General features: G+C 38.9%; 1 protein-coding gene across 1 annotated transcript in view; it reads right to left on the reverse strand.

The window, feature by feature from the left end:
• Nucleotides 1-24,358, reverse strand: part of GMDS (GDP-mannose 4,6-dehydratase) — a 369,080-nt gene that overhangs the window by 256,493 nt on the left and 88,229 nt on the right. Inside the window, exons 5-6 of the mRNA XM_009279237.1 lie at nt 11,469-11,661; nt 10,494-10,598 (exon numbers count right to left, since the gene is read on the reverse strand). Of these exons, the coding sequence (XP_009277512.1) occupies nt 10,494-10,598; nt 11,469-11,661 (298 nt within the window). The remainder of the gene's footprint in view (nt 1-10,493; nt 10,599-11,468; nt 11,662-24,358) is intronic.

The raw sequence follows: 24,358 nt of genomic DNA on the forward strand, positions 1-24,358 counted from the left end.
TGGCTGTGCCCCCTCCCAGCTTCTTGTGCACCTCCAGCCTTCCCAGTCGGTGGAGCAGTGGGAAGCTAAAAGTCCTTGGCTAGTGTAAGCACTACCTAGCAACAACTAAAACATCGGTGTGTTATCAACATTGTTCTCATCCTAAATCCAAAACACAGCACTGTACCAGCTACTAGGAGGAAATTAACTCTATCCCAGCCAAAACCAGGACACAGTCGTTCTCAAACTCGCATGTCCTAGGGCAAAAATTAAGAGAAAGCAGAGAAAACGTGATATTGTACAGTCTCTGTTAGCTTGGTTTTAATTTGTTTTCCCATATCAAAGAGCATCCCTGAAGGGTTTCATGGGAAACCTGCTAACTGCAACCCACAACCCTTTGTTTTAACAGCTAGCATTCTATAGGGGTGAGATACAGTACAGATCAAAATATGCAACTGATATTGCAACATCTAAAGAGCATGTGGTATCAGGTTTAATTACAATAAATACTTGTAAACTGTTTGAGAATACTCATGCTTTTGGACATAGCTTTCATTTGCCAGTTCGTGCCTAACAATTAAGTAGAACACGTAATTAAATTGTAAGTGTCTGTGAAAGGCAAATCCTTGAAAAGGAAATATTTTAGCATGGTTGGCAAGGTGTGCACACATCAACAATGTGGGAAACACTTATAACTAACAGTATATACTGCTGTAAGTCCTTGTAACAGAGGTTAAAATCTGCTCAAAAAATACTTGCAGTTAGAGCAACAAGACTGACACAAATCAGCAGTCTGTCCCGCTGTTGAGATTTTCAGCTATTTCAAAGTGACACAGGTTATGTTTATAAACATAAAGCTTTCATGCACTCCCAAAAAGTATATAATGCACATAATGGTCTGAAATCAAACTACCTATACATGCAGTGTTTGTCTGAGTTTTTGCTTTGTATTTTTAAACACGCCTTTCTGGGAACTTCAGTAAAGACTTAGTGCAATCAAGGCAGAAAAAAAAAAATTGTTCCTAAGTTCAAACCAAGCTCTGACCAAATGCACTAACCTTCTCTCTGACCTCGGATAAAGTAGCTTACCTTCCTATCACACTGCTATAAAATCATACTATATGATGTATCTTATCAGAGGTGACATCTGATTACATTGTATTTCTCATTTATTTCTTTTTAATGAATCCTGAAGACTTTATTGAGGAATAATCCGTTGACATTTCCTTCTGCAGTGTTTTTTTAACCACTAATGGTGGAACTGTTTTATTGTGAATTAGAGTCTCTCTTGTTCAGTTTCTAATATCTTAAATGACTGAGCGGGTTAATTTCAAATAACTTTCTCAGGACAACATGCACTTTTAATGGATGTACTTTTAAAATAACTTTTTATATTATGCAAGACAAAGCAAGTAGAGTTCTAACGAGAGGGAACTGTCAACCTTTGGGAGAGCTATTTTAAGGAAAACAGGATGCACGCTGCTGAGAAAATGTTTCAGATACTAAGATGGGCCTGAAGAGTGTGGCAGTCACTGTATACGTACAAGCTGTGTGTACGAACCTGCTTTCAAGTTTCTGCACCTGGTAGATGATGCCCAAAATTTGAAGGTTGCGGAATAAGGCCTACAGAGCCTTACATACTTAGTAACAGCTCTGCAGTGATACCCAGCACTCTGAAGATGAGCTGTAAGCAATTTCTAGTGGTCGTTACTTCATACTCCCAGGGGAATGCTGGCATCACTGATGTTGGGTTACATACTAGGAAGTAGACAAAGCAGAATTACACTAGTATATCACACGAGAAATGTATATATTCGAGAGAATTTATGCAAACAATCATCGTAAGACACAAGTCTTCAGAAGTTTAGGAAATAATTAGTACAATAACAATGAATAAAATACTAAACATTCATTACTTATAGAATATCAACAACGTAAGATAGATTCATTTATGCAACATACCTCTTGCAATAACGATGTGACCTTTGCTCTTTGTGTGATTTTTTTTCCTTTCTTGCCTCTGACTATTTCAGAAAGACAACGACATTATTTACATTTGAGGGGAAAATGCAGGAGGAAATCTTAGTGAATCACAACAGAACGAAATAATCATGTAGATGCAACTGCAAGAGAAAACGGCTCAAGTGACAAAACCAAGAAATACAGAAGTGGTTGACTGTGGCTGAGTCTCCACATTTGGGGAAACTGTATCCTCCAGTATGCTCTCTTGTCCCCAGACTCTGGGTACACCTGAGCTACGACTTAACCATGCATTCAAAGGAGGTGTTATTCCCCTGCTAAAGTGGTTTCCTTCAGAAAGGATCTCAAGTGCAGTAGCTTGGACTGAATTCCAACAGAGCCCTGGTCTGGGGGAGCAGTGGACTGGGGTGCATCTTTCATGCATGGTCTCTTACCCGTCAGCTACTGGAGTCTGAGATGACCACTCTGTATCTATACCATCTCCTACACTCTCCCCTAATGTTCCAGCAAGGGCAATGGGATACTTGGGTTAAACGGACTTCTGGCTGAAACCACTATGGCAATTCTGTTCTTCTGACCTTCTGCAAACTCCACATTCACTTTAAGCTAGTTTGTAAAATGCAAGATATAAAACTCCCAATTCTTGCCTGTATTTCAGTTCATGTTCTCACTTATACATATGCAAAAAAGCAGAATGGTCACATTTTCCGTTGTGTTTTGCCCGGGGATAAATAAAAGTAACAAAGGGAAAAAAATAGGGAAATGGGCACCTAAAATACATTATTTCTAAAAACCTTGCTACAAGTTTGTGCATTAATGAAGCCATAAGAACACTACAGGTGAGATACGTGCTCTGACCACTCCATTTCCCATTGCTGACTTCTGTATCTTCCATAACATTTTATTTCAAAGTTTTAGGCTGATATTTCATCTGAGAAAAAAAGTCTGCAAATTCTTAGTTTAAGAAACTAACACTGATATCTGCTAATATAACTTGAGAAATGTTAAGAATTACACGGCAAGGTTTTCTAAATTTAGTAGTTTTGACATTTTGTAAATTGTGTGGATGCTCTGTTTTGGGTTTTGTTTTGGTTTTTTTGAGATTAAAAAAAAGTTGAAATCAATCATGGAAAATAGCAAAAACTGTAATCTACTTTCTTCTCAACACAGTATAAGCCACAAGGGAGCACATGATTTAACGACAAAAAGATGCATCTGATAAGAGAATAATTTGCTCAAGGAGAGATCTGGGTTGCGAATGCAGCTGTTCCAAAAATCTAAACCCACAGGCAAGAAATTACTTAGTTTTTGTATGAGCTATATCCATAGCTACTTAGATAAATTGGTGATAGGCCCCAGAAAAGCGCATCAGATAGAGAAGTATAGAACCAGGGCTACTTCGAGATTGAAAAGAAACAAAGTATTAAGAGATGGTAAGGATTCCCACAAACTGTTTAAGAAGTTAAGATGATTTATTAGCAACATAAAAATTAGACAAAAATCTCCATATATTGTGATGTGCTCTGATCAGTACTAATTAGTCCGTATCAGGTTCAACATCAGCAGAATTAACTGAATTCACTTATTTTGTAACGTCAGATCTTTTGCAAGGGGAAAACACATGTACTTAGGTAAAATAGCAGAGAGTTATTACCTGGCAATTCTCTATTATTACAGTCAATATTACCACAAATCCATCAGTACAAGTAGACCCACATTTATCCCCACTGATGTTTGACTGCATGAGTAGATAAGAAAACACCTGCGTGGATCACTTAGCAGGATCAGTCTCACAGCAGGGAGAAAAAGCCAGTAAGAATGCATGTCTTCAGGACACTGCATGCTTTCTCTGTTGAAACATGCAAACTAAAAAGCATGAAATGATCTTGGCTGCTCTATAGCACACAACTGTGTGAGTAACTCCTTTTACATTGGCCATGGTACCTTGCCATCAAGTTTTCAATGTGTTAGGCAGACGATCCCTGATGATACTAGCCAGCCTGCATTCTTCTCATCCAGCATTAGTTTAAGAAACTAACACTGATATCTGCTAATACAACTTGAGAAATGTTAAGAATTACACGGTAAGGTTTTCTAAATTTAGTAGTTTTGACATTTTGTAAATTGTGTGGATGCTCTGTTTTGGGTTTTGTTTTGGTTTTTTTGAGATTAAAAAAAAGTTGAAATCAATCATGGAAAATAGCAAAAACTGTAATCTACTTTCTTCTCAACACAGTATAAGCCACAAGGGAGCACATGATTTAACGACAAAAAGATGCATCTGATAAGAGAATAATTTGCTCAAGGAGAGATCTGGGTTGCGAATGCAGCTGTTCCAAAAATCTAAACCCACAGGCAAGAAATTACTTAGTTTTTGTATGAGCTATATCCATAGCTACTTAGATAAATTGGTGATAGGCCCCAGAAAAGCGCATCAGATAGAGAAGTATAGAACCAGGGCTACTTCGAGATTGAAAAGAAACAAAGTATTAAGAGATGGTAAGGATTCCCACAAACTGTTTAAGAAGTTAAGATGACTTATTAGCAACATAAAAATTAGACAAAAATCTCCATATATTGTGATGTGCTCTGATCAGTACTAATTAGTCCGTATCAGGTTCAACATCAGCAGAATTAACTGAATTCACTTATTTTGTAACGTCAGATCTTTTGCAAGGGGAAAACACATGTACTTAGGTAAAATAGCAGAGAGTTATTACCTGGCAATTCTCTATTATTACAGTCAATATTACCACAAATCCATCAGTACAAGTAGACCCACATTTATCCCCACTGATGTTTGACTGCATGAGTAGATAAGAAAACACCTGCGTGGATCACTTAGCAGGATCAGTCTCACAGCAGGGAGAAAAAGCCAGTAAGAATGCATGTCTTCAGGACACTGCATGCTTTCTCTGTTGAAACATGCAAACTAAAAAGCATGAAATGATCTTGGCTGCTCTATAGCACACAACTGTGTGAGTAACTCCTTTTACATTGGCCATGGTACCTTGCCATCAAGTTTTCAATGTGTTAGGCAGACGATCCCTGATGATACTAGCCAGCCTGCATTCTTCTCATCCAGCAAGGAGTCAGCAAGACACAAGCAACACTCTGCTGACTTTTGCTATTCAGATATACTCATGGGTTGGGAAATTTTGTATTAAATGAAAGAGACATAGCTCTGCACTGAAAATTTTACACACTTATGTCTTTCACAGGCCTAAACTTACAAAAAGAGCACCAGCAAAAGCCCTCAGTATTTCCAACGGTACTAGGTTGACCAGGCTCCTTTTGCACAGAAAGCATGTAAGGAGACTAGCAATTACTCTCCTCAACCAAAGAAATGAGAAAGGGAAATCTGGCAGATGTTGGCTACGTCTCTTTATAGGAGACACAGAAGAGCAGCTGTTACAGTAGGGATTGTAGGGATTTCTTGTGAAAGTCGGTAGCAGATGTCACCATCTGCTTCTGCCTTCTCTATGAAATAGAGGCAAAAGGAAGACTGAAAGCTTGTTAAAAAAAAAGGTAACAACAAAAAACATAAATTCAAAAGATACCCAAACATATTTACAGCGAGCAGGGGAACCTCTTACCCCCTTCCCCCTGGCAAACCTGTGATCCAGATGCACAATAAAAGCAAAGAACACTCCCCATTCTCTTTAAATCATAATTTCTTTTCATTTTAATCTTACTACATTTACTTTGACAACATTCAGCCTGCAATCTAACACCTAGCCATTTCCTGCCCGGCTGAAAGAGATCACAGAAATGAGCAGTTGTATCCTTTCCCTCTGGCTATACAGCAATGGTCTGATGACAACTGCTTTACCAGGGTTGGTATCAGACAAACAAAAATTCCCTACTGAATGATCTACACAATGATGTCATGTGTGGAGGCAAAGTATTTATTACTTAGGGAAAAAAAAAAACCAACAAAAACCAAACAAAACTTCTGTTGCATTGTGTCAGGAAACATGCTGTACATGTTTGTACACCTTGGCAGATAAAGATCAGATGAGGCAAGCAATGAAGTGGTTAACCAAATCAGAAAGTTATCTCAGACATCCAAAGGCACATCTTGTAAATCTGAGAAAACTTCTTACAGAGAACTGAGGAGAAAAAAGTAAGGGCTTGTCTGGGAAGAAACAAATGACACTGTCAACAAGCAGTTTGCTTTCTCACTCAGAAAAGCAGGTATTAGTGAGATCCGGAGCCCAGCAAAAGAACAGGAATCTTTCCGATGGTGTAAAAAAGGCTTGGATCGAGCCCCAGCTTTCCTGAAAACTAGACTGGCTAATTGCCTCACTCTTCCACTGTCAAAACCGTCATCTCACTGAAGAGAAATACCTTTCCAATATTGCTATAGGGCAGACATTTCCACACTGGTAAATACTGGGAGCCATGTTCAACCGCCACCAGCAACTTGGTGGCCACCACCTCCCCCATTTGGTATCCCATAATGTTGTCTTGAAAAAAAAAAAAAGAAAAAAAGATGCAGCATTCTGGGAAAGTTTTTTAAGTTTTCTTTTGTTTGTTCATTTTTGGAAACAGAGGCCACCTTGTAGCTCACTACCACTATAGAGAGCGTTTTGCTTTTCAGCTAGTGTCATATTTAGACAATAAATAAGCATCAGAAATGGAAGATCCCATTCTTCTTTGGCATTGCCATAAATCAGGAAACACTTGAGCTATACCTGGATAAAATTGATGAAAGTAACTGAAGAAATCAGCTTTAGCAAGGTATACTGCTAATACAGGTCTTTTCCCCAAAGCAAGCAAATTATGCTTATCTTACATTACCAGACCATTACTGGAAGTACTATGCCAGACCCTCAGCTGGCATAAATCAACATGACCCTATTCACTTCGGTGCAGCTGTGTTGATTTATGTGAGCTGAAAAGCATGTACTGGTCAAAAAGTGACTATTTCGTCTTATAAAACCATAAAAGTGACTAAGAAATGAAAGGCAGTATGTATAATACAAAGAAAAAAATTAGAAAGTACTACAGAAAGGCTCAGAGTAGATGTATATTTCATTAAGATTAGTCTAACATAGCCACTCATTTTACACCATATGAGATTTTAGATAATATTCTCTGTTGTTACATACACACGTATCTCTTGAGTATGGACCCGAGTATTTGTGCAATTTAATAATGCTGTACTATTCCCAAATTAAGATGTAAGGCTCAGACAGGTGGTTCAACCAGCCCGGACTTTATCACTGGTGTTTATTGTAAAGTCACTGTGGCTGTCATAACACAGAAACATAGAATCGTTTAGGTTGGAAAAGACCTTTAAGATCATCGAGTCCAACCATTAACCTAGCACTGCCAAGTCCACCACTAAGCCATGTCCCTAAGCATCACATCTATGTGTCTTTTAAATACCTCCAGGGATGGTGACTCAACCACTTCCCTGGGCAGCCTGCTCCAATGCTTGACAACCCAGTGAAACATCAGACTTAAAAGCAAGCCCATGCAGCAAACTTAAGTATTCAGATTTGCAATATGGTGTCACATCTTAAGAACTACTCCTGTTATTATCTTGCTTTATAAGAGAAAGACCAAAGTAGAAAATCAGATGAGCTTCTCAAAGCCAGCACTCCTCTCAAGCCTTGGTAATTTCGAGAAATAGGAAACCTCTCATATCAGACTTAAGTACTCTTTACCCTTATGAACTCTGTGTCGACTTCCCTATTATTATACAGGCTACATGAGATCAACTACTGGTGCTCCTTTCTGAGTTAAAACCAGGAAGGCTAAGGAGAAAAATCGGTATGCTGAAATAAGAGGTGTATATTCCTAAATTCCTTTCTCAGGGAAGCAGCTCTGGAGATTAGACAGTTCTCATTTTCGCTAGGCTCGTGTATCGCAGCCCCAGCAGTATAATACCTGAACACTATATGAAGGGAGATCACGAAGCAAACTCCTTGCAATTGTCTGTTCAATTCAGCCTCAGTGACCAGCTGCTCACAGCCACTTGGCAGACAACTGCAATTCATCTTCCTTCATCATGAGTGCTGGTAATTCAAATACAAATACTTCTGTATTTGATCACAGTCCACAACACAGGCTGCCAGGTACCAAAAATGCATTCTGTTCATCCTTACCGTTGCCTTACAGTGTAACATAACTCATGGATCCCTGCCTACAAGAAATACTAGGATTTGTCTCTTCACAGTCTTTCCCTATAAATACATTCACTGTAGGAAGCTTAGAGAAATTTTCAGAAGTACAATTAACACTTCAGATACGGAGAAAAAATATGCACTGTCTGCCGGGACAGATCAACTCTGCACCCCAGCAAGCGGCACTGCCACTGCTCTCCACTGATTCCTGGGCATTATGTTTTGTGTGGACAAGATGCACTTAGTATCACCATCAATGGGATGTTGTGTTCAATCAATTCAGTGTAGCACTAAACCAACTGGAATAATGGTATGTAATATTGGAATAAAATATGTATTGGTTTATTTAGGTATTCCTAATCTCTGAAATCAGTAGAATTAAAAAAAAAAAAAAAACCACACAAAAAAAAGGCCAAACCATAAGGCATTTTAAAACTTCCATGTATATTACCATGTCTGCATAGGAATTAGAAATCCCAGTTAAATTCTCTTTTCCTCCCAAAGCGCCTTTGCAGTCTTCACAAACATGAGGAAAGTAATGAATGGCTATTAAGAAACAACCTCAAAACTACTTTTCTTCCATTTTCTTCTCTGTATAAATTTTCAAACTTTCTCCCATAAAAACACTTAGCAAAAGGCACTGGGCTGTGGTTACAGTTGCTTTCATGGCATGTACTCCCGCTAAGGCAAACGGACCCAACCGAAACCATTTCTAAGACAAGATTCTTCCTGTTCGTGGCATAAAGGGCTTAAAACTGCACCCAGCACATACACACAACCAAAAGTACAGCCTGAGACTTCAAAGCACAGACTTGGGTTCTCCATGGGGACATTAAATGTGTTGAAAAGAGACTTCGGATTGGAAGCTCCATTGCAGCAGTGTCAAAGCTGGAACAAATGTCAGAGGGATCAAAATAGCAATGAGCACTGAAGTTTTCCCCCTTCAAAATGGCACAAGCCTATAGAGAAGCAGCACAAATGATAAACGTGTTCCTATAATTTCCATCTCATCTTGTTGCTCCTTAGTGTTACTAGAAATCATGCCAAGCTAATATTTGTCATTGCACATTCCCTCATTTTTTATGTTGGTCAGAATGTTTAAATTGCATAATGATAACTCAGCAATTTGGACATCAGTTTACAGTGCACCAAGAATATATTGCAGTGAACTGTTTAAAAGAAAGCAAAATATTAGGGCTTCTAAACAAAACAATCTAGTGAATTTGATTCTCTTAATTTTGAACTTGTACCATCATCTAGTCCAGTGAAATGATGCACCAACTTCTACCACCAAGTATTTGATGCACCACCTACTGTAAATGCTGCCTACCCAGTGTACTATGAGGTTTCGCAGCTGTGACTCCCAAAGACTGAAATCAATATTTAAATCCTATTGACACCAACTCCTTTTTTCTCCTTTTTTTTTTTTTAAACAGAGTTGCAATTATGGTCTATTTTATATTTGTACGTATGATTAAAATTATTATATTTTGTGCCAGGCTATAATTTATATAATTGCATTCCTGTAAAACTTGAATTTATTTTTCATTTAGAAACAGACCACAATAAAAGGCTTCTGCGCTGAGAATCCAGTTTTCTGTGTTAATTTAAAGTTAGTTTTGGAGTGTTTTCTACAGTCACAGTACTTTAAGGGCAGAGGAAAACTGTCATTGTATAAGAGACTTTTAATCAACCATGGACTCTTACTCAAACTAAATACCAGTATTAATTTTTCATAAAGTACTGTAAGAGGAAAAGGGATGATTAAGTGGAATTTAAGCTGTATTGCTATTAAGGATTAAACAGAAAGGCATTTTAAAGCCATGTGTTAAAAGCCATCTTGTCAGAAGCTACGGGCCACAATCTACAAATTTTTCAAAATATACCAGGCTGTACTCATTAGTCTTATGAATTTAGAGGGTCTATTATTTCTGCCTCTTAATTTGACATTTATACGCAAATAAAAATCTTGAGTACAAGTCACACCTGAAATTGCATCTGTTATGCAGTTGCACACCTAAATGCTTAGAAAAGCTGTCTTTTAATGTGTCATTTTAATATTTTAGCCTTAACTTATTATCAAGAGGGAAAGAAAACTCAGTTATGTTACGACGTTATTGCAGTCTCTCGAGAGCACTGATACACAAAATCAGATACACAAGGCTCCCTTCAGCATCAGAGGGCTACAAAATGGAATATGATGCTTGAAAGGGAAAGCTGCTGTTCTGCAGGCCCTGAGACTGCCAGGAGGGCTGCATTAAACGCCGTGAGCAGGCGACGAGTCACGACACCCTCCCTACAGAATTTTGGCAAGTTTAAATGAAACCTGTGGATGCATTGTTACATTTTTCCGGTCAGATGTACGCAAAGTTGGGAACAGTTTCACATGGATTTTCTAACCTCTCCTGGGGCTCTCATGATTGAAGAGGATGCCGTTCACAGCAAAGAGATTGTAGGCCTCTCTGAAGTTCACCACAATCCAGTAGGCATACAGTTTTGCTGCCCCTACAAAAACAATTTTAAGGTGTTACGTATATCCGCTCTGCTTGTACACAGCTCAGACAGACACACATACACATCTCTCACATGCAGGCTGAAGTCCACGTTTCAACAGTGGAGTGCATTAGAATTTGATTCATTCCTCCCTATATGTGTCCCCTATATGTGTCACATTTCATACGGAAAAAATATCCAGCCCAATAAACAGCAGCTGAATGGAGAAATACTCCTTTTCTATGCAGCCTCTGAACTGGCCAGGAAGCGTTAGGGCACTTTCTCACTTGTTTTCTTATGCACACTCAAGCATAGCACTTTTTCTTTTACAATATAATTAACACAGCCAAAGCGTGTGAAATACGCCACTGTGGTGACCTCTGCTAGTAAAAAAAAAAATGACTTTGGAGGAATAAACGCGAAAATCTGGTGCCTTAACACTCAAATTGATTTGAAACTTTATCACCAAAGTCCTTCATGCACATTGCTTTAATAAGTGTTTCAAATTTCATGCGAGTTCATGAAGGAAGAAGTGAGCTCTTGGGAATTTTTCATTTAGGCAACAAAATATGAAACCTTATCACTTCAGCGGTATCTCACAACCCTTTGTGAAGGAAGAGCCACCCTTCCCCCCCCCCAAGAGCTCTCTACCTCTGAGCTGAATGAACACAGTCTTGTGAAGTGAGATGCTAATTTCCAACCCCCGGGCAATGGCAGCAAATACTTTTTATATAGTAATTCATAAAGGTATGCCTCTCGACATGTCTAGTCACTTTAGCTCTATCGTCATTCTAATCTCACACCCAAATGACTTCAGCCCTGAGACATGAGCGGGGAGAACAGACAGACACACACTACACACACCCCATCAGCGATCCTCACCGTAAGGCGATCTTGGGTAAAAAGGGGTGGTCTCCTTTTGCGGGATTTCTTGCACTTTTCCAAAAAGTTCACTGGTGGAGGCTTGGTAGAACTTCACAGCGTTGATAAGGCCACAGGTCTTAATAGCATCTAGGAGCCGTAAAGTGCCAACCCCATCAACGTCAGCAGTATATTCTGCTAGGTCGAAAGAAATCTTGGGGAGAGAAAGAAATAAAAAACCCACCAATTTTACTAGGGTAACCAGAACATGCCGTGATCACGTACAACCAAAGTAATACGTCACTTGTCACAGACCATCTAGACACTTTCGTACAGAGTAGATGCTCAGTTTACAAAAGTACCCTCAAAGGATTTCTAAGAATAAACAAGTAGTTCCATAAATAGCAGAACCAAAAGACTGGTGTTCCCTGATCTCTCTCTCAGGATTATTTTCCCATGTGAAGTAAGGGGTAAGTCTCCCCACAGTAGGAGCATTATCAGGCTCCCTCTCACCTCTACAGCTGCCAATTTGAGCAATATTCACTTGGGCTTAATATCTTTGACACACTTGAATTTGGTTAAAATCGTCCAAAATATATTTTTTAAAAATATATTGTTAGACAGACAGCATAAACATGTATTAAAACCCACAAACTTTAAACAAGGTCCAAAGTTTTGCAATTTAAACACATGTCAAAATAGAGAGAAGACTAGAAATATCTGCTATCAAATGAGACACCCAACCCCACCTGACTAAGCTGTACCAGAGCTCTGGCTTTTGCACAGAGGTTAGGGGGAGGATGAAGTGGGAAAGCAAAGGGTAGAGGTGTCCAAAAGAAACCTGACATCTCCTCCAGCTGACATATCCTTCAAAGTATGATAATAAACTCGTGCACACTGCTGGGCCAAGACTCCTCTTTCTCTCCCCGCTCCAGTAGGTCTCAGTTATCTTTACGATGAGCTTGATTGTGGCATAGGCCACAAGACAATACTTGAGTCTAAGCTTTCAGAGTGTTTCAAAACTTTATTAATTCTATTCCTTGCAGTTACAGAAGAAAACTAAAAACTGGAAAAAGTAAGCTGAAGGTAAGAGGTGTGTTGTGACCCCCCCAATCTGCAGGCAGGAGAAAAAATGCTTTGAAGGGAGCTCACTCTGCTTGTTTGGTGGGTACAGGCTGGTGGTTTGGACGTGCTGGCAGAGCTCGTGGACCCCGAAGAATTTTCTCCCACCGGTGCCCATCCCAGAGGTACATTCCTCCTTCCTTCTACGTCCTCTCTCCAACCCAGGGATTTTGCTTCTGTATGCCAGTTTTCAAAAAAATGTTCCGTGTTTATACTGCCAATGTTATAAAAAAGGAAAGGGGAATGGACCTTGAAAGCAATCTCCTCCATTGCCCTGACCCAAGGAAGAATTACTCTACCTGTGTCCTCTCTGGCTGATGATTGACTTTCAGGAACAAGCTCTGGAGTGATGGCAATGTTACAGTCTCTTTATATGATCTAGGCTAGAGATTAGTGAGACACTACCAAAGTCAGATAGTACAAATCAATGATTCCCCCCTTCATTAGTCTTTAGTGATAGGGTAACTACTAATGGAGTAGAGTGTAAATGACCATAGCTGGACAAGCTGAGCTATCACCGTAAAATCAGTGGGAAACCTGTCACTTACCAGGTATTTTTTCAGGCTCCCTGCAGATTCAGACAGATAGCCCTGTATTCATTTCTCCTGTTAAGCCACTTTCCCTATTCAGGAATCACTAGAGGTTTAAGGCTTACTTACACAGCAGATGAAATAAAAATAATTAGATTAATTTGAATTTGCACATGGTTAATTTAATACAGGTATGAAATAATCTAAATTGTGTTACCATGCTCCGAAATAAAAATGTTCTCACAGAGTTTTGATCTGAAATAGCTAATGGTATGAATGAAAACAAACTTCAGTTGTTTGGTCTTTTTTAACCAGAAGAAAAAAAAAAGAAACCTGATACTTTGGCTTGTTAACCTGGTATGACCCAGCTGAAATTGAGCGCTGATCTACTGAGAATTGCTGAGCATTTTTTGTTTTAATCCATTTGGCACAAAGATGACAGCCACTTAAGGTCTCTCAGCTTCGCTGTCAGAGCAACTCTTGGGAAAACGTCTTAATGAATAGGTGATACAGTCAATAATGCACTAACGAACATAAATTAGTATATTTACCATATGGCTAGCACCTTCATATATTCACAGTAACTTCCCAGCTCTCTAACTAAAGGCAAAACACTTACTAATTGTAGCAGAACCAGGAATTTACCTATATTAAGGTATTCTTTCCAGCAAATAACCTGCTGAAAACATCACCCCAAAATGCAAATCTTTGTTTACATATTCCACTACAAAGTAAACGGCACATGTAACTGAGATGGTCTTAAATCAGAGATCCCAGATTATAAAACCTCTTAACCAGAGCGAGCACTGAGCCTGCAGCAGCAGCGCTGGGAACTGCTCTCCCTGGCTGATGCAGAGACCGGTTTCACAAGAGATGATTTTCCCTATTGCCTTATGAATGACCTCAATCTTAACCTAGAAAAAAATCACTCCCTGGGGTGTAAGACAATTGTGCCTCCATGCTGGCCGGGTCTGAGGGTCCCTCAGCAGAAACTGCCAGCTTTGTGCCTGTTTGGCGGTTTTGTAATGAGGACTATTGTTCACCAGGGACAGGACTCAGACCACTAAACTCATTTCATTTTGGAGTGCAGGTTAGACTAGAATGGCATTCATGAAAATAAAAAATGGTTTTATCCACTAAAACCTCCAGCACCAAAAATGCTGGACTGTTAAGACACTCTGTGTACTGTAGGGGCAGTAACATGGCAAATACAGATAAATGCACGCTGGATTTTAATCTGATTCTAATTCAAAGTTAACAACGTAAAAGAGTTTTATAAAGTACTGGATTGATTACGTAGCTATAAATGAAGCAGGGCAGAGCAGGAAAAGGTGCTGAGTTATCCATTACCGCATTATTTCCCTCTCCTTATACACGTTATTTTGTGCAAGACCAGCAGGAAGACTGGAGTAAAAAAAAAATGCAGGGACCTCATTAAGAGGGACGTGCAAGAGAGAATTGACACATGCACAACACAAAGACCAGGGTCTGAGTTATAGAAACCAAATATAGAATCAGATTCAACAGGTGTTACTCATAGAAATAATCTTGGCTGGTGCACTGAGCTCAGTGGGACTACCTGAAAGAGTAAAAACTTCATGGAAATAATTGTAAAGGCAGATGTATGAAGGCTAAAAACAAGTCACACTTTCTGAATGATTAAACGTTTATCCAGTGGAAAAAAGAGCTTAGGTAATACCTACAGATGAGAGTTTTCAAACAGCCTAATTTATGACAACTATCTTAAGTGCCTGAATTATGAAGCTCATTTCCCCGTACAACAATAAAGACAGTGGTGAGTCAGAGCAGAAAGCCTAACAGAGATGCTCTTGATCGTGCTTTGGAGAAACTAGTTTTTTAATTTAGCTACCTAAGATAGATGCTCCATTCTAACCTCAAAAATTCCAAACTACCAGTTACTGTCAACTGTGTAAAGCAAGCCATGCAACTAACAACTTTTTTTGAAGACACCACCAGGAGTTTCTGTAATGACTGGAGCAGGGAGAAGAAGCTTCTTTGCCTGGCATAAACTTTAAACCTGAAAGTTTTCTCAAAGAGTATTGAAGACTTGGATCCAACACTTCTTTGCCATCTTTGGATAGACTTTGTGATAAAGGGAAAGCATGACATACTAACAAAACAGAAATTGCCTACTTGGAACATGTTAGTCTGAGTGACCTTGGCACTCCCTTCCTATGTACAATGGGGACACCATGCTTTTGCAGTTGTCATCGTTGATCTCTGGAGATACTGCGAATGTATAGACTTAAGATGTGTCTATTTATTCCATTCGATAGGTAGTGATACAAGTGTGCCATTAGAAGTGGAGAGAACAATAAGGAGACACTTAAATTCTTGGTCAAAGGTACTTCAGTTCCAGGTTTTCAGGTCCTGAACATCTTGCAGAATTGCTTCAAAGAATACTAAAAAGGAATCCGACTCCTTACGTACATGGGACTTCTATATGCTGAGTATCTTCACTGCTGGATTCATCCCTAATATAGTACATTTCAAATACATTCTTGGGCAAGTAAAAATTTCCACAGCAAGGCTTACTCATAGGATGATAAAATTTTCTTCAGAAAAGCATAGTTTCATTAGTTATAACATTCCTGGAATCACAGGACACAATATGAATACACTGAACCACATTATGTCTCTTCTTTCACGTGGCTCCAAGAATTACAATGAGTTTTGTGAACTGGCTTCTACCTTTTGAATTTGAACTCGTTTCCCCCCATTTCTTTCTTTCTTTATAATACCAGATTCAATCTCTACAAGAGATTTGAATTTAATAGAGCAATGTTTTAAATATGATGTTTCCCAACTGATCATTCAAAACCAAGCTTAGCATGGTCTTTAACAAGATTTAAAAGCTTACTGAAAACTATCTAAATGGAAACATATGGGGCCTTACCCTCCACAAGAACACATTCCTATCATGTCAATGAGTACTATATACAAGCCTGCAGACTTAATACTTGCTTCTGACCAATGTGTTGTCAACAGTGGTGATATTCTGAAAATAAGTATCGATTTAGCACACACACGTTTGGCTTTGTGAGATAACTTCATCTCTGTTTTGTCATTTGGAACAATCCAACAGATGGGCTGCAATCATATTAACTATTAGCTTTCAACCAAAAATAGCGTGTGTTAGCAGAATATGCTTCAATGCTCTACCTAAGGAATATAAATAATGATTTGAAATTTCATCTCCTTCTTACAGCCTTCTCAGTTTCAGAAGATGGGATTTCTGGAAGGCTAGTGTTGTAAGAGGAAAGCTTATGTGAAGCCCCAGGAGGAAATAGGATAATATAAACATAAATTATTATTCTTTCACTGTAAAAGCAAAAGGTGGCTAAGCTAACTATAACATTAAAATAAGCATCTTTGCTCTCTTGAAAAAACTTACAGTAGATTCTTTAGGTTTATCAGAGTAGCAGATATGTATCAGGTCTCTTTAAGCATTGAGAAAGGTTTACACCTGAGAAGCAAATCACAAAGTGGAAAAGCTGCTTAGAAGTGTTTCAAGTCTCACAAGTTTCACAGCGGTTACTTTTCTGTATTCTTCAAAATCAATTCTGTTTGCTTTGAATATTCAGTGTGCCTTCCACTGCCAATAAAAACCACTGGGATCACTTATATCATCTCAGTAAACAAACTGTTCAACCCCTAGGAACAGGCATGTAAAGCATAACATTCCAGTTGCTAAATCTAATACAGACTATAGGCCAAGCATTCCTATAAAGTCCTAACACACCAGGGAAAAAAAAATGCTAGGGATTTTAGGAAATCTAAAGAATCTGGGGGGACGTGGGCAGTGTCAAGGGGATGGGGAAGAACCTATATATCTACAAAAATGTCAGGTAACCTTCTAGGAGAATATGACAATTCCACTTCCCCCCAACCCCTTAACTCATAATGAATGCTTAAGTCATTGCCTTCTCACCCAATAAGAGAAGTAATTGAAAGATACCAAAATCCCCCAAACAACTATATATTTTTTGTTATATAGAAAAATAACCAATTCAATGGCTCTGAACTGCTTATTATTAAGCAACACTTGATATCTTAAAGCCCTATTCAACTTCTTATCTAAATAGAAATTGACAGAAAAAATGACTGAAATTCTGGAAAAAAGGAATATGCCTTTTGTAGATTTATCTTCTTTCCTATTTCTTTCCCCATTCTGTCATTAATAAAACAGAGAAAATAAAGTGATCTGTATAAAATTAGAGTAATTTGGCAACATGATTACAAGCAGAGAATTAGCAAGGAAAAAGTTTTATAAGTGGAAGCAGAAGTCAACATTTTTTCCTAAAAATCATGTTAACCCAAGCCTTTCACAATATTGCTGCAGCAAGAGAGCTTGGATAACTTGGATTTTCAAGTTACTCGTGATGTAAAGGAATAAGCAGTGCAGCTGATAAAAGATGTGCTTCTCTGCCAGTGCTTACATTGATGTCCCAGTGGTTGAGTTCCACTGCAGCTCTATCATACTGCGCACTGCAGGCTGAGTGACCAGAGAGACTTCTTGAAGTGGTTAGAAGTTTGGTTTTGACATCAGTGGGCCAGTATTTCACCTTCACCTCTAAGTGCGAAGACCCAAACCAAAGTGCAAAAATAAGCTATTTGCTGTTTAGGGATCTTAAATGATCCTTCATGATCTACACGTTCTGTAACCTGCCATAAACCACAACAGACTCTGCTTCACGGACCAGCTCAGTCTTATACAAGTAACCCCAAAGTGGTTTTCATTACACACAAGAAAGAGGAGCTTCAATGTAAACCTGTTCATGGCCCCAAACACACACACATGCCTTCACACCCTCAAAAGGAGCACAAATGAAGGGTGAAGCAGAGTTGAGTTCATTCATGGCTCCCCCACCATTCATTTCTCCAAGTATATTGAGTTCTGGAAAATGTGTGTGGGGAAAAAAGGGGTGGGGTGAAGCAGAAGCCTCACAACAAAAATGTGCTTCTAAGTCTGAAAAAATTACTCAGGATAGCAGCAGCAGCAAAACCACGCATCACCTTTCACTACATCCCCAAGGGTCAGGCACTACAGAATCCAAAAGCAGCTATTACCTTTCAGCTCCATGAGCGCTAAAAAGTTCATGAACAGCTAAGTTATTCTGCTATTGCCCACATGAGATACAAGAGTGCTGCTAGACTGCCTGAAGTCTCCAACTACCTTTCAGTTGAACTACCCTGCAGCAGAGTCTTCCCTAAGGGCCAGCAACTTTCTTTGTGCAGCTGAAATACTCAAGGATTAGCGGCAAGAGGCCCCCTAACATACTCCACAGTGTATGTTCGTATGCAACTTCTCATGGTTTGGCTTGGGTAAGTTTTCCTCATAACTCTCCTCCTGATTAATTTCAAGTTCTTGATGCAAACTCTCTGAAATAATCTTTAAAGAGAAACAGCTTAGCATTACTAAAACAGGTTTCCTTTTTCCCTCTTATGAGTAAAAACTAATACTTGCTTTTTGTTGGGGGAAAAAGAGAAAGAAAAAATCAATCCAAAGCAGAGAATAAGCATGGAGAAATACTCCCTGAGCAGTTAAAGTTTTATATTTATAAGACTAGTAGGGGTTGATAGTTGGATTCATTATTCAGTTTCTTTAAAAAGTGACTCCTCCCTGGCAAACCGCAGGTGCAGTCATAAATCCAGCTCACAAGGTCATCACATTCACCTTTGCCACTAAAGCAGCCCACTGGTATATGCCTGACCAGTTAAGAGGTAGAGAAGAACCACCAGTTGCCTATTATTTTCAAAATGTTGATGCCACAATCCTTAAATTGGTATATCCATTCTCCATTTTAATAAAACAAAGCCTCCTCCATTCTGCACAGTTGTCTTGGCCATTGACTATTGATTGAAAGGTGTGTTTTGGAACAGATCTCCAAATAGACATAATTTGTAAATTGTTTATTCTTCTGCTTATTGACTAGCTAATTTAGTGGGTTAAGAGAATTGAACAGACTGGATTACAAGAGAAGTGCCCAGAGACAGGTCAAAGGGCAATGGACACAAGCTGAAACATGAAAAATTACAAGTAGATATTAGGAAAAAAAGTTCACAACATGGGTAGTCTAACATTGAAGCAGGTTGTGCAGAGAGGCTGTGGCATCTCCACCCTTGGAGATACTCAAAACTCAATCAGACATAGCCCTGAGCCACCTGCTGTAAGCTGGCCCCGCTTTATGGAAAGAGCTGGTCCAGACGGCATTCAGAGCTTGCTCCCGAACTAAATTATTGCACAATTTTAAGATGAGAGGGAGATGGGATTACAGCAGTGTGCTTCAATGTTCAGACACGTAGCACCATCCAATGAGTAGACAGTGGATGTACAGTGTGCAAGAACGAGGCCTGGTCTTGTAGAAAACCAGCAATTTCTACTGGGGGAGTGGAGAATGGTTCACAGCAACTTTTTGGAGGCACATAGTCCAACTTGCTATTCATCATATCTCCTCCACAGAAGAACTTCAGATAGAGGAATGCTCAGATCTGATAGTAAAAAAAAATACCAAAGCGGAGGAGGAGGAATATCACAGAACATGAGATTCAGTATGGCCATAAACCTTTGTCACAAAAATGTAACCTCCCCATTAGTTTTGCTTATCTTCTCATCCATTTGTTATTAATTTGATGGAACTGGGGAGTTGTCAGGGTTATATGATGCAAGGGATTTATCTTGCAGAACAATCTCCGACCCACTGTTCAAAGTCTTTAGTTTCAAATTACAGAGATTAGAAAAGAAGCTTTTAAAAAAGAAGCATTGATTGTTTATTCCTTTGCAGCATGATTTCGTTCAGGGGTAGTTTCAACAATGTACATGTTTACCCAAGTTTTAAGTGCAAAGCACATGCAGCAAAGTCAGGATGGGTTTCGATGTTTCAAATTTTTTAGCTTCAATGGCTAGTGACACTGTAATACCCTAAAAGCTTTCTTACATACTGAAGTCCAGCTGTGCCAGAAGCTTTAAATGCCATTTAGTAGAAAGACAAAAAGGGGCAACTTGCAGAGTCACTAGAGAACATTCAAAGGGAGATGTAAAAAGATAGCCAATTCATTTTGCTTTATACGTACCAGGGGAATAGAGAGCTATGAATAAAATGCATGCAGGCAATGCAGTCACTTTGAAAGAAATAGCACCATTTTTACTTACTTTCACATATAAAGAAATGAATTTAAAACATGCAGGTTATTTAAAATTCTAACATGACAAGTAGGTTATAGTATTAATATATGTTGGGTTTTTTTTTACTTCTGATGCTTTTTTAAAAACTTTCATCCTTGCTTCCTTGATGCTTTCAGAACACATAGAAAGATGCTCTGCACAGAAGTGATAAACACATCATCACAAGCAAAAAGAAAGAACAAAAACAATCCCCACAAAAACCAACAAACCTTCACCGCCTATCTGCTTTATGATTTTGATAGACTTCCAATGGATGGCAAGACAGATATTGAATTAAAGCAATAATCTACTACGGCACAGCTTTGTTGCCAACAGTCTGTCCTCTCTTTGCCTTCCTAGCCAACAAGACTGCAAAACATGACTTAACACAACAGACCCTCCCAAATGTTGGTACAACTCTTGTGTTGCCTAGAAGCTAGAATTACCCCAATGCTTTGCAAATGACTACCTTGTCTGACTCTCCTGTAACTCCTACTGATGCATAAGGTAAAACCTCCCTAGGTTTACGGGCCCTGCCAGAAGTCTTGATTTTTCAACCAGAGAAAAATTGTATCTTTTCAGCATTTATTATTTATCACTTAAGAAGATTACTTCCCAGACTGCAACTCCCCATGCCAAATGGCATTGTTTTAGAAAGCTTAGAAGTAGTTCAAACAACTGTTTCTCAGTTACCCCTGAAGTACCAAAAATGCTCTCCCTCCATGAGGAAATAAACTTAAAATAATACTTCATATATGGATTTTTGAAAGATTTGAATATGGACTAGGGTCTTTTTTCCTTAAAAAATCTGGAAATTAGTCTGGAAATAAAATGTACTGAAAAAATGCAAAACCTTTGTAGAATCATTTCTCAAAAATTTCAAATTCAAGTAAGTACAAATTTAAAACTTTTTATAAAATTGTAAACTTTTTTTAACAAAAATATTTTCTTTTTTTGTTACTCCCCCCCCCCCCCCTTCTCCTCTGCCTCGCCAACCCTTCCCCCCCATTATCTACCGACAATTGTCTGATCAGTTCTCCAAGTTATATTTCTCATTATTTTGGGTTTGTCTTTCTGTATCCACCTAGTAACTGATGTAGCACAGCTTGTGATAAAAAGGTGAGAAAGTCCCACAAGTCATTCTGACCAAGCTGCACACACTCTGAATGAAGCAGCTATAGAGATACAAAACATACTTCATAAAAAACCCACTTCCTATAATGTTCAACAAAAGCTTTTACCTCTTACTCTATGGAAATCTCTGTAATTTTTCATTTTCTAAAATTAAAAGCATTTTCTCCCCCTCCCAACAACAAGAATTGCTATCTCCTTCCTTATAGCTAACTGGGGGTTGAAAGAGCTTCCCTACTTCACAGGGATAGTGCAAGAAAAAAAATGAGTCAGATGAATGTGCATGTATTACTTATTTATGGGACCATAAACCCAATTACACGGACTGCCCATAAATACGCCTGACTCAGCCATTCAATTTGAAAGCTAAGGGTGCAGACACAGCCAAGTCACTGCAAGAAAACAAGTTACTATTTCTCTGTGGAGCTGAGGTAATGCTATCTGGAAGCAATCTTAAACCACAGCAAATGCAAGATAAAGCAATTTATCTTAGCTCTCTTTTACTGTCAGCTACTCTAAAATCAAATCACTTCATTCATCACAGCCTAAGAGCGGACAGGTACCTCAGCTCTGACCACACATTGCAGCTTGTTACGTTGTGGTGCTTCGGTTGTGGCTGAGCTTGCAAAACAGGTAGGACTTCAGGGAGACAAATTAGAACATGAAGTTTTGAGGAAATAAATACGCATGTGCATACACACACAAAAAAAAATCATGACTTCTTGACTTGGGCACAACTATCTAGGGAACATCCCCTTCCCTGAAGTACCCGGGGGGGTTGTGCAGAGCTCAGAGTCCAACACCTGCGTCAATGTGGCAAAGGAGATGCAAAGTACTCCATCTCAGCAGGCAAAAAAATGTCTGCCCCCATTCATGCTCTCAGTTTATTCTTAAAATACTGAAGTCATGTTCTTCACAAAGATACCACCCTTAGAGAAAAGTACTATAAAAACACATTTTCTAAACAAATGCCATCACTTCAGAACTATTCCTGGTCCACTCACTCTTTTCTATAAGTCCAATTTCTCCCCTCATTAACCATGGGTACTAAAAGTGATCAGTACAATGTTACACCTCCACAGACCTAGTTCTACTTTCTGGTTTGCCATAAAGCAACCAAAAACTACACACCAAGTAGTTTTCAGCATACCTCAGACTTCTACGTAATTCATTTCTGAGATTTTTGTTCATTTTTACTGCATGTGCATGAAGAATTAAATTGGGATGCCTAATTGCATGGAGCAAGTTTGGATAGGTATGTATGTACTGACAAAAGACATGCTCCCACAGTGGCCACCTTCCCAGTTCCTGCTCTAGTACTCCAACAGGAATGACGGGGAAAATGAATAAACATGCAATAGCACGTCAAGAAACAAGTCACCAGGGTTTTTTTTTCAGTTTTCGTTTTTGAACAGGGCAAATAATTGCCTTTTCTTCCAATGCATAAGGTCATCTTCTGTGAAATTTCACTCCAAAATCTTTAAAAAAGGACAATTCCAAAATAAATCATTTTTTTTGTCCGCAAAACTAGCAGCGTTCTTTTCCTTTTACTTATTCTTGAGAACAGCTGACATTTAAAAACATTCTTTAAATAAGTACAATAGTCTGAGGTTTGTACTTGCCCTGAAAGAAAACCACTGAATCCTTTAAATTTATTAAAATTAAAACCAATAAACCAAAAAAACCCACCCCACCTTGAAATACTAAAGAAGGTGAACCCTAGTAAATGAGCACTAACACCCTCACCTGTAGTGCATGTACAGGCACTACATATGATTAATTTTAAAATCAGAATATTAATAGCATCCACAAATACAGTAGCTGATAACGGCTTTGTTGGGAATGACGTAATAAACCTGTAGAAAGAGCTTTCCGTAAACTCACGGTAGGAACACCTAATTTTAACTTTCCATTTCAGGCAAGATGGGGATAGCAATAATTACATACCAAAGTGGACTGTGACAATTCTTCATCCTGTGTAGGAAGCTACATAGGAGTGGAATACTCTATTATCACCACCACCACTAGCACTCAGATTTTAATGTGGTTAAAATACTTAAGAAACCCTGAGCCTTACATCATCTCCAGTTGCACCGTTTCAGGGAGAACACTGATGTTTTCTACGTGGCAGTGAGCACTCTGAACTCAAAGGCGATCTCCCTCATAAAATGTTCTATTTAATCAACTCATCTGCCTCAGAAGGATATGGGTGCCTAGCTAGAAAGAAACCTGTGGGATGAATCAGAAAAAAACCCATGTGTCTCGACAGGTATGTGGGGTTAAGGGGGAAAAGGCCAAGGGGCAGAGAGCTTAAAGGGATGAGACCCTCCAGTTAAACTTTTTTATTATTCTTCCCTTTTCTGAACAAGCAGGATGATACTCTCAGAAAATAAATCAGTCTGTTAGATTTTCTGCTGGCATCCCCTTTGCCTTTACTTTATTCTTATATTTATTATTGACTACTAAAGCCTCTCCACTACAATTCTTAGAAAATAATGCATAGGCATTAATTTTAAAAGGCAGCTTTGGCACTCATGAGGCATGTTGATCATAAATCAAAGCAGAACATTGCAATTGATTTGTGTACTGTAACCCACAACACTAACCTCAGCCCTGTTTTTCACCTATCTCTTGGCTTCTGACACAGAGAAAAGGACTAGGAATAATAGCTGCTTTTCACTTGAACTTTAAGGTAAACCATTCAGAAAATAGGGACATGTTAATCAACTAATCATATAAAACCAACAAGTTTGGGAGTTTCCCCTCTCACCCCCACAAACAAATACTGTATTACTTTAGTCCACCTGACTGTGCCCTAAGACAGCATTGAAATTTTTGTGTCTTCTAGTGCTAGAAGTGACAAGAGACCATATTGACACCTACAAGACAGTGCTCCTCTTCGTCTATATTAGAGTGTGGCATTCAACATGCCAGTAACCCTC

The sequence above is a fragment of the Aptenodytes forsteri genome, unplaced genomic scaffold (genome assembly GCF_000699145.1).
Source record: "Aptenodytes forsteri isolate BGI_AS27 unplaced genomic scaffold, ASM69914v1 Scaffold81, whole genome shotgun sequence".
In the NCBI taxonomy this organism is placed as follows: Eukaryota; Metazoa; Chordata; class Aves; order Sphenisciformes; family Spheniscidae; genus Aptenodytes; species Aptenodytes forsteri.